Source organism: Oncorhynchus keta, unplaced genomic scaffold (genome assembly GCF_023373465.1).
Source record: "Oncorhynchus keta strain PuntledgeMale-10-30-2019 unplaced genomic scaffold, Oket_V2 Un_scaffold_5444_pilon_pilon, whole genome shotgun sequence".
Classification (NCBI taxonomy): Eukaryota; Metazoa; Chordata; class Actinopteri; order Salmoniformes; family Salmonidae; genus Oncorhynchus; species Oncorhynchus keta.
This window is the reverse complement of record NW_026290960.1, coordinates 795,001-807,500: the sequence shown is the minus strand read 5'-3', so window position 1 is coordinate 807,500 and position 12,500 is coordinate 795,001. Positions and strand designations below refer to the sequence as shown.

Here is a 12,500-nt window from a genome sequence, read left to right as displayed (position 1 = left end):
TGTTCTGTCCTTCCTTCCGTGTTCTGTTCTGTCCTTCCTTCCATGTTCTGTCCTTCCTTCCGTGTTCTGTTCTGTCCTTCCTTCCTTCCTTCCGTGTTCTGTTCTGTTCTGTCCTTCCTTCCTTCCTTCCTTCCTTCCTTCCTTCCTTCCTTCCGTGTCCTGTTCTGTTCTGTCCTTCCTTCCGTGTTCTGTTCTGTCCTTCCTTCCATGTTCTGTCCTTCCTTCCGTGTCCTGTTCTGTCCTTCCTTCCGTGTTCTGTTCTGTCCTTCCTTCCGTGTTCTGTTCTGTCCTTCCTTCCGTGTCCTGTTCTGTCCTTCCTTCCGTGTCCTGTTCTGTCCTTCCGTGTCCTGTTCTGTCCTTCCTTCTGTGTCCTGTTCTGTCCTTCCTTCCGTGTCCAGCTCATTACTGATAAGAGCCTATTGAGTAGTCGTCCTTCCTTTTTCCATCTCCCTCTAGCTCTCGTTCTCTCTCGTTCTCTCTCGTTCTTTCCCTCTTTGTCTTTTTTCTCTGTGTGGATCTGATCCAGGTCACACTGCTGAGACGAATCAGGAATGTGCACAACTTAGAAAGTGTACACACACACACACACACACACACACACACACACACACACACACACACACACACACACACACACACACACACACACACACACACACACACAGATACACAAAAACACACAGGTGTATTGAGATGAGGATAGTGGAGTACAGCATGTCTTCCCAGACTTGAGGAAGCTGCTGTGAGTCCTGTACTGCAACACACATTCCCCACATACCCTTCTGCAACAGCACCTGGGTGTGTGTGTCTTAGTCTGTGGTGGAAATGTTGCAACATTAAAACTACACCAGTTTCTAAACAGCATGACAGTGTTCTATTGTATGTACACCACTGGAATATCCTGGCTGTATAGAACATACACTACCTGAAACTTCCTGACTGTGTGTGCGTCTGTCTCTGTCTGTGCAGGCGGACGAGGAGAGGAACTATCATATCTTCTACCAGCTGTGTGCGTCCTCCCATCTACCAGAGTTCAAGAATCTGAAGCTAGGTAAGACACAAACACTCTCCATTGGATGGTTGGACGGTTCCTAAGCTATTTGTTCATTGATTAGCCTGACAACCATCCACATGCATGGCTCCGCCCACTAGCGTTTCTTCTCCACCACGAGTCTGGATTTGCTTTCCTTCCTCAATACATAGAATGTGAACACATTCTAACCGTTCTGATTGGTCCCGGAAACCAATGGGTTTAGCCCAGCGTTCATGAATCATGTCATTGGCTTTGATACGATCCAATCGGTGATAAATTTGTTTTGTACAACGCCCTTCATTTTGAAGTCAGCACAAGCGACTTCTGGGATGGCAGTTTGACTGAATGGCATTGAGGAGTATACCACCTCAGTCATCGGCTTCATCAATAAGTGCATCGACGACGTCGTCCCCACAGTGACCGTACGAACATATCCCAACCAGAAGCCTTGAATTACAGGCAACATCCACATCAAGCTTAAAGCTAGAGCTGCCGCTTTCAAGGAGCGAGACACTAACTGGGCGCCTTTAACCTCATAGTCTACCAATACCGGATCCGGGTTCGTGACTACGGCTCAAGCTCATTAGCATAACGCACAATGCGAAAAAATATTCCTAAAAATATTTAACCTCCACACATTAACAAGTAAAATAGCTAAAATGAAAGATAAACAAGTTGTTTATCTACCCAGCAAGTCAGATTTCTAAAATGTTTTACAGCGAAAACATAGCACATATTTATGTCAAACCACCACCACAGACATAGCTCATTTGCATAGCCAAGTAGGAAAAAATATGCAATCAACAAACGCAGGATTAAAAGAAAAATCATTTCACTAACCTTTTGAAATCTTCATCAGATGACAGTAATATAACATGTTACACAGTACATTCATTTTTTTTTCAATAATCTGCAATATATATCCATAAATCTCTGTTTACAATGATGCATCGTTCAAATGCTACTAAAATGTCAGGAGAAATGCCGATAGCTCCGGCAGATAACGTCAGCTAACAAGGAATACACATCATAAACTTGTGACTAAATATGCATGTTTTACATATGTATAGGAAGATACACTTCTTCTAAATGCAATCGCTGTGTTACATTTATTTTTAACGTTACAGGTTCACTAGGCTATACTAGGAGTCGGCGCTCCAAAATTAGCATTATCGCTCCTCTATCTTGGAGTCGACAGAAACCCAAATTTACCACATAAATATTCCCTTACCTTAGCTGTTCTTCCATCAAAAGACCTGGAAGGGATTATACTTACCAAACCAGCGTTTAGTTTTCAAGTCTGCGTCTTTCGGTTCTCAAAATAGCCACATTTCGGTCGAAATGTAGGCAAAATTCAAGTGGATGCGCACCAAAACGTCGAAATTACATATTATATGTTGAGTAAACTTGTCAAACTATGTTCATAATTAAGCTTTAACATGTTATAAAGGTGCACAGAAATCTTGAGGACGAACAGAAACACACACGTCGTTTAATCGATCCTGAAGAAAATACATCACCCGGCCAGAGCGCGCGTAACAGTCACCTTTTTTTTCGCTTGGCCGAGAGGATTCGGCTCGCTCAAACTCCCGTGAGCGCGCGATTCTCACAATGAGAAGCCCCATTGAAAGCAGGCTTCGCGCTGAACACGTACAGACTGTTCCCAGAGCGGTAGCTGTTTGGGAAGTGCGTGTGAGATGACGTCAAAGTTGGGCCAACTTTTTCCATGACAAGAGAGCATTTGGGAGAATGCATGCCCTGAGGGTTCTGCTTTACATAGAGACAAAATTTAAACTGTTTTAGAAGCTTTAGAGTGTTTTCTATTCGATAATAGTTTTTATATGCATATATTAGCAATTTTGGGGAAAAATATTTTCAGTTTACTATGGGCACGCACTTTCTCCAACAGGGGCAGTATAGAGCAAGAGTTCTAAGAAATCCCGCTATGCCCTCAGACGAACCATCAAACAAGCAAAGCATCAATACAGGATTAAGATTGAATCCTACTACACAGGCTCTGATGCTCGTCGGATGTGGCAGGGCTCAAACTATTACGGACTACAAAGGGAAACCCAGGCGAGAGCCTACCAGACGAGCTAAATGCCTTTTTATGCTCGCTTCGAGGCAAGCAACACTGAAACATGCACGAGAGCACCAGATGTCCTTGTTGACTGTGTGATAATGCTCTCGATGCCGAGGTGAGCAAGACCTTTAAACAGGTCAACATTCACAAAGTTGCGGGGCCAGATTGATTACCAGGATTTGAACTCAAAGCATACACGGACCAACTGGCAAGTGTCTTCATTGACATGTTCAACCTCTCCCTGACCGAGTCTGTAATACCTACATGTTTAAAGCAGACCACCATAATCCCTGTGCCCAAGGAAGCAAAGGTAACCTGCCTAAATGATTACAGCCCCGTAGCACTCATGTCGGTAGCCATGAAGTGCTTTGAAAAGCTGGTCATGGCTCACATCAACAGCATTCTCCTGGATACCCTAAACCCACTCCAATTCCCATACCGCCCCAACCGATCCACAGATGACGCAATCTCAATCGCACTCCACACTGCCCTTTCCCACCTGGACAAAAGGAACACCTATGTGAGAATGCTGTTCATTGACTATAGCTCAGTGTTCAACACCATAGTGCCCACAAAGCTCATCACTAAGCGAAGTACCCTGGGACTAAGCACCTCCCTCTGCAACTGGATCCTGAACTTCCTGACGGACCGCCCCCAGGTGGTAAGGGCAGACAACAACATGTCTGCTGCACTGATCCTCAACACTGGGGCCCCTCAGGAGTGTATACTTAGTACCCTCCTGTACTCCCACAACTGCGTGGTCAAACACGACTCCAACACCATCGCTAAGTTTGCTGACGACACAACAGTTGGGCCTGATCACCGACAACGATGAGACAGCCTATAGGGAGGAGGTCAGACCTGGCAGTGTGGTGCCAGGACAACAACCTCTCCCTCAATGTGAGCAAGACACAGGAGATGATCGTGGATTACAAGAAAAGGTGGGCCGAACAGGCCCCATTAACGGGGCTGTAGTAGAGTCGGTAGAAAGTTTCAAGTTTCCATCCCCAACAAACTGTCCTGGTCCAAACACACCAAGGCAGTTGTGAAACGGGTACGACAAAACCTTTTCCCCTGCCAGGAGACTGAAAAGATTTAGCATGGGTCCCCAGATCCTCACAAGGTTCTACAGCTGCACCATCAAGAGCATCCTGTATGGTTGCATCCCCGTATGGCAACTGCTCGGCATCTGATCTCAAGGCGCTACAGAGGATAGTGCGTACGGCCCAGTACATCACTGGGGCCAAGCTTCCTGCAATCCAGGACCGATATCAAATCCAATTGTATTAGTCACATGCTCCATATACAATAGGTGTAGACAGTGAAATGCTTACTCACGACCCCCTAACCGACAATGCAGTTAAATAAATACAGATAAGAATAAGAGATAAAAGTAACAAGTAACTAAAGAGGAACAGTAAAGAATAACAATATATACAGGGGGAGCCGGTACAGAGTCAATGTGGAGACTATATACAGGGGGGTGCCGGTACAGAGTCAATGTGGAGACTATATACAGGGGGGAGCCGGTACAGAGTCAATGTGGAGACTATATACAGGGGGGTGCCGGTACACAGTCAATGTGGAGACTATATACAGGGGGGAGCCGGTACACAGTCAATGTGGAGACTATATACAGGGGGAGCGGTACAGAGTCAATGTGGAGACTATATACAGGGGGGTGCCGGTACAGAGTCAATGTGGAGACTATATACAGGGGGGAGCCGGTACAGAGTCAATGTGGAGACTATATACAGGGGGGAGCCGGTACAGAGTCAATGTGGAGACTATATACAGGGGGGAGCCGGTACACAGTCAATGTGGAGACTATATACAGGGGGGAGCCGGTACAGAGTCAATGTGGAGACTATATACAGGGGGGAGCCGGTACACAGTCAATGTGGAGACTATATACAGGGGGGAGCCGGTACAGAGTCAATGTGGAGACTATATACAGGGGGGAGCCGGTACACAGTCAATGTGGAGACTATATACAGGGGGTACCAGTACAGAGTCAATGTGGAGACTATATACAGGGGGGAGCCGGTACACAGTCAATGTGGAGACTATATACAGGGGGAGCCGGTACACAGTCAATGTGGAGACTATATACAGGGGGGAGCCGGTACAGAGTCAATGTGGAGACTATATACAGGGGGGAGCCGGTTCAGAGTCAATGTGGAGACTATATACAGGGGGGAGCCGGTACACAGTCAATGTGGAGACTATATACAGGGGGAGCTGGTACAGAGTCAATGTGGATACTATATACAGGGGGGTGCCGGTACAGAGTCAATGTGGAGACTATATACAGGGGGGAGCCGGTACAGAGTCAATGTGGAGACTATATACAGGGGGAGCCGGTACACAGTCAATGTGGAGACTATATACAGGGGGAGCCGGTACAGAGTCAATGTGGAGACTATATACAGGGGGAGCCGGTACACAGTCAATGTGGAGACTATATACAGGGGGAGCCGGTACAGAGTCAATGTGGAGACTATATACAGGGGGAGCCGGTACAGAGTCAATGTGGAGACTATATACAGGGGGAGCCGGTACAGAGTCAATGTGGAGACTATATACAGGGGGAGCCGGTACAGAGTCAATGTGGAGACTATATACAGGGGGAGCCGGTACAGAGTCAATGTGGAGACTATATACAGGGGAGCCGGTACAGAGTCAATGTGGAGACTATATACAGGGGGAGCCGGTACACAGTCAATGTGGAGACTATATACAGGGGGAGCCGGTACAGAGTCAATGTGGAGACTATATACAGGGGGGAGCCGGTTCAGAGTCAATGTGGAGACTATATACAGGGGGGAGCCGGTACAGAGTCAATGTGGAGACTATATACAGGGGGAGGCCGGTACAGAGTCAATGTGGAGACTATATACAGGGGGGAGCCGGTACAGAGTCAATGTGGAGACTATATACAGGGGGGAGCCGGTACACAGTCAATGTGGAGACTATATACAGGGGGGAGCCGGTACACCGTCAATGTGGAGACTATATACAGGGGGGAGCCGGTACAGAGTCAATGTGGAGACTATATACAGGGGTGGCCGGTACAGAGTCAATGTGGAGACTATATACAGGGGGAGCCGGTACAGAGTCAATGTGGAGACTATATACAGGGGGAGCCGGTACAGAGTCAATGTGGAGACTATATACAGGGGGAGCCGGTACACAGTCAGTGTGGAGACTATATACAGGGGGAGCTGGTACAGAGTCAATGTGGAGACTATATACAGGGGGAGCCGGTACACAGTCAATGTGGAGACTATATACAGGGGGGAGCCGGTACAGAGTCAATGTGGAGACTATATACAGGGGGGTGCCGGTACAGAGTCAATGTGGAGACTATATACAGGGGGTACCGGTACAGAGTCAATGTGGAGGCTATATACAGGGGGGAGCCGGTACAGAGTTAATGTGGAGACTATATACAGGGGGGTGCCGGTACAGAGTCAATATATACAGGGGGGTGCCGGTACAGAGTCAGTGTGCGGGGGCAGTTGAGGTAGTATGTACATGTAGGTAGAGTTAATTAAGGTGACTCTACCTACATAAGCGGTGTCAGAGGAAAGCCCATAACATAGTTAAAGACTCCATTCACCAAAGTCATAGACTCTCTCCTACCGCACGGCAAACGGTACCGGAGCACCAAGTCTATGACCAAAAGGCTCCTTAACAGCTTCTACCCCCGAGCCATAAGACTGCTGAACAACTAGTCTAATGGCCACCGGATTACTACATTGACCCCCCCATTTGTCTTGTACCTATACTCACTGTTGATTATCTATGCATAGTCACTCCCCCCCTACCTACATGTACAAGTCACCTCTAACCTGTAACCCCACACACTGACCTGGTACTGGTACCCCCTGTATATAGCCTCATTATTCTTGTGTTCATTTTTTATTATTTTTTACTTTCGTTTATTTGGTAAATATTTTCTTAACTCTTCTTGAACTGCACTGTTGGTTAAGGGTTTGTCAGTAAGCATTTCACGGTAAGGTCTACACTTGTTGTATTCGGCGCATGTGACAAAAAAGGTTTGATTTGAAGCAATTGGTAGGGCAGTGGAATTAAATTCAGGATCAATAATTCAATAAATGACACCTGGATCATTCAAAATGGCGCCCAGTCATTCTCCGTGATCATAGACAACCATATTAGATCACATAGGTGAGATGTGTAACAGGGGTAGAGGAAGTAGTACAGTGTATTTGTAAACAATAAATGTGAGGACAGACCTCAGCCATATTGAGTCATATTAACTGTGAGGTCATACTAACTACAGTAGAGCTCCTGTTAGATCAGAGGTCATGTTGTGGGTGTGAGGTGCCCAGCTGCCCGCAGAGATAGACTGAGGTAGAGATCATGTTAGCTCTCTCCCTGGGTGTGAGGTGCCCAGCTGCCCGCAGAGATAGACTGAGGTAGAGATCATGTTAGCTCTCTCCCTGGGTGTGAGGTGCCCAGCTGCCCGCAGAGATAGACTGAGGTAGAGATCACGTTAGCTCTCTCCCTGGGTGTGAGGTGCCCAGCTGCCCGCAGAGATAGACTGAGGTAGAGATCATGTTAGCTCTCTCCCTGGGTGTGAGGTGCCCAGCTGCCCGCAGAGATAGACTGAGGTAGAGATCATGTTAGCTCTCTCCCTGGGTGTGAGGTGCCCAGCTGCCTGCAGAGATAGACTGAGGTAGAGATCATGTTAGCTCTCTCCCTGGGTGTGAGGTGCCCAGCTGCCCGCAGAGATAGACTGAGGTAGAGATCATGTTAGCTCTCTCCCTGGGTGTGAGGCAGAAAGAGACTGTGTGTGTCATCTAACAAGGCTGCGTGTTTCTCCTCAAAATATTCCTTAATTCCACCTGTGAACACACACACACACACACACACACACACACACACACACACACACACACACACACACACACACACACACACACACACACACACACCATCTGCTGTTAGACACACTTCATCTCTGCCACACACACAAACACACATTGCCCTAGTCTCTCTCAGCTGGCCTCTTGGCAGAGACACACCCCCAGAATGGAGGTGTTGTCACGGTGATATCAGCCCTGAGTTGCCAGGTAACAGGCTATGGTTGCTTTAGTCTAGAGAAGGCTTTGTCTTGTGTGTGTGTGTGTACACAGTTTATGCGTGCACGTATTAGTAAGAGTATTCAATGTGTCACACCCACATCAGGTCAGGATGTGGCCCTGTGTGATCCCAGTGACCCTAATGTAGCAGTACTCTCCTGGGCAGCTGCTCTAAACAGTTGAATAGAATACTTTCTATAGGCTACTGATTAACTGTGTGTGTGTGTGTGTGTGTGTGTGTGTGTGTGTGTGTGTGTGTGTGTGTGTGTGTGTGTGTGTGTGTGTGTGTGTGTGTGTGTGTGTGTGTGTGTGTGTGTGTGTGTGTGTGTGTGTGTGTCCATCCATGCAGGTAGTGCTGATGTCTTCCACTGCACCAATCAGGGCCGGAACCCGGTCATCGATGGAGTCGACGATGCTAAAGAGATGTGCACAACACGACATGCCTTCTCACTGCTAGGTAATATATACACACACACCTGACATTCCTTCTCACTGCTAGGTAATATATACACACACACACACCTGACATTCCTTCTCACTGCTAGGTAATATATACACACACACACACCTGACATTCCTTCTCACTGTTAGGTAATATACACACACACACACACCTGACATTCCTTCTCACTGCTAGGTAATATATACACACACACCTGACATTCCTTCTCACTGCTAGGTAATATACACACACACACACACCTGACATTCCTTCTCACTGCTAGGTAATATACACACACACACACACCTGACATTCCTTCTCACTGCTAGGTAATATATACACACACACCTGACATTCCTTCTCACTGCTAGGTAATATACACACACACACCTGACATTCCTTCTCACTGCTAGGTAATATATACACACACACCTGACATTCCTTCTCACTGCTAGGTAATATATACACACACACACACCTGACATTCCTTCTCACTGCTAGGTAATATATACACACACACCTGACATTCCTTCTCACTGCTAGGTAATATATACACACACACCTGACATTCCTTCTCACTGCTAGGTAATATATACACACACACACACACCTGACATTCCTTCTCACTGCTAGGTAATATATACACACACACACACCTGACATTCCTTCTCACTGCTAGGTAATATATACACACACACACACACCTGCCATTCCTTCTCACTGCTAGGTAATATATACACACACACACACCTGACATTCCTTCTCACTGCTAGGTAATATATACACACACACACACCTGACATTCCTTCTCACTGCTAGGTAATATATACACACACACACACCTGACATTCCTTCTCACTGCTAGGTAATATATATACACACACCTGACATTCCTTCTCACTGCTAGGTAATATATACACACACACACACACACACTGACATTCCTTCTCACTGCTAGGTAATATATACACACACACACACTGACATTCCTTCTCACTGCTAGGTAATATATACACACACACACACACCTGCCATTCCTTCTCACTGCTAGGTAATATATACACACACACACACCTGACATTCCTTCTCACTGCTAGGTAATATATACACACACACACACCTGACATTCCTTCTCACTGCTAGGTAATATATACACACACACACACCTGACATTCCTTCTCACTGCTAGGTAATATATATACACACACCTGACATTCCTTCTCACTGCTAGGTAATATATACACACACACACACCTGACATTCCTTCTCACTGCTAGGTAATATATACACACACACACACCTGACATTCCTTCTCACTGCTAGGTAATATATACACACACACACACACCTGCCATTCCTTCTCACTGCTAGGTAATATATACACACACACACACCTGACATTCCTTCTCACTGCTAGGTAATATATACACACACACACACCTGACATTCCTTCTCACTGCTAGGTAATATATACACACACCTGACATTCCTTCTCACTGCTAGGTAATATATACACACACACACACACCTGACATTCCTTCTCACTGCTAGGTAATATATACACACACACACACCTGACATTCCTTCTCACTGCTAGGTAATATATACACACACACACACACCTGCCATTCCTTCTCACTGCTAGGTAATATATACACACACACACACCTGACATTCCTTCTCACTGCTAGGTAATATATACACACACACACACCTGACATTCCTTCTCACTGCTAGGTAATATATACACACACACACACCTGACATTCCTTCTCACTGCTAGGTAATATACACACACCTGACATTCCTTCTCACTGCTAGGTAATATACACACACACACACACACCTGACATTCCTTCTCACTGCTAGGTAATATATACACACACACACACCTGACATTCCTTCTCACTGCTAGGTAATATATACACACACACACACCTGACATTCCTTCTCACTGCTAGGTAATATACACACACACACACACACACACACACACACACACACACACACACACACACACACACACACACACACACACACACCTGACATTCCTTCTCACTGCTAGGTAATATATACACACACACACACCTGCCATTCCTTCTCACTGCTAGGTAATATATACACACACACACCTGACATTCCTTCTCACTGCTAGGTAATATATACACACACACACACACACACCTGACATTCCTTCTCACTGCTAGGTAATATATACACACACACACACCTGACATTCCTTCTCACTGCTAGGTAATATATACACACACACACACCTGACATTCCTTCTCACTGCTAGGTAATATATACACACACACACACACCTGACATTCCTTCTCACTGCTAGGTAATATATACACACACACACACCTGACATTCCTTCTCACTGCTAGGTAATATATATACACACACACACACCTGACATTCCTTCTCACTGCTAGGTAATATATACACACAAACACACCTGACATTGCTTCTCACTGCTAGGTAATATATATACACACACACACCTGACATTGCTTCTCACTGCTAGGTAATATATACACACACACACACCTGACATTCTTCTCACTGCTAGGTAATATATACACACACACACACCTGACATTCCTTCTCACTGCTAGGTAATATATACACACACACACACACCTGACATTCCTTCTCACTGCTAGGTAATATATACACACACACACACACCTGACATTCCTTCTCACTGCTAGGTAATATATACACACACACACACACACCTGACATTCCTTCTCACTGCTAGGTAATATATACACACACACACACACACCTGACATTCCTTCTCACTGCTAGGTAATATATACACACACACACCTGACATTCCTTCTCACTGCTAGGTAATATATACACACACACACACACCTGACATTCCTTCTCACTGCTAGGTAATATATATACACACACACACACCTGACATTCCTTCTCACTGCTAGGTAATATATACACACACACCTGACATTCCTTCTCACTGCTAGGTAATATATACACACACACACACACACACCTGACATTCCTTCTCACTGCTAGGTAATATATACACACAAACACACCTGACATTCCTTCTCACTGCTAGGTAATATATACACACACACACACACACCTGACATTCCTTCTCACTGCTAGGTAATATATACACACACACACACCTGACATTCCTTCTCACTGCTAGGTAATATATACACACACACACACACCTGACATTCCTTCTCACTGCTAGGTAATATATACACACACACCTGACATTCCTTCTCACTGCTAGGTAATATATACACACACACACACACACACCTGACATTCCTTCTCACTGCTAGGTAATATATACACACAAACACACCTGACATTCCTTCTCACTGCTAGGTAATATATACACACACACACACACCTGACATTCCTTCTCACTGCTAGGTAATATATACACACACACCTGACATTCCTTCTCACTGCTAGGTAATATATACACACACACACACACCTGACATTCCTTCTCACTGCTAGGTAATATATATATACACACACACACCTGACATTCCTTCTCACTGCTAGGTAATATATACCAGCTACCTTTCGGGTACTGGACCAATGCTCTAAGCGCTAACCTACCCTACTGTCCTAGGTCACACCCAAACACCACACCACATTTACTCTCAGTCCCATTTGGTTTTTAGTGTCGTGTTGATTTTGATAGTATTGTTTTGTGTGTATTTGTGTTCAGGCATCAACGAGTTGAACCAGAAGGGGCTGTTCCAGGTCCTGGCTGCCATCTTACATCTGGGCAACGTGGAGATCAAGGACCGAGACTCTGAC

At 45.7% G+C, this 12,500-nt stretch overlaps 1 protein-coding gene across 1 annotated transcript in view; it reads left to right on the top strand.

Moving 5' to 3' along the window:
* Window positions 1-12,500, top strand: part of myo5aa (myosin VAa) — a 100,138-nt gene that overhangs the window by 48,562 nt on the left and 39,076 nt on the right. The window contains exons 7-9 of the mRNA XM_052516790.1: window positions 970-1,051; window positions 8,577-8,684; window positions 12,409-12,500. The exon at window positions 12,409-12,500 is cut by the window's right edge and continues 15 nt beyond it. Of these exons, the coding sequence (XP_052372750.1) occupies window positions 970-1,051; window positions 8,577-8,684; window positions 12,409-12,500 (282 nt within the window). The remainder of the gene's footprint in view (window positions 1-969; window positions 1,052-8,576; window positions 8,685-12,408) is intronic.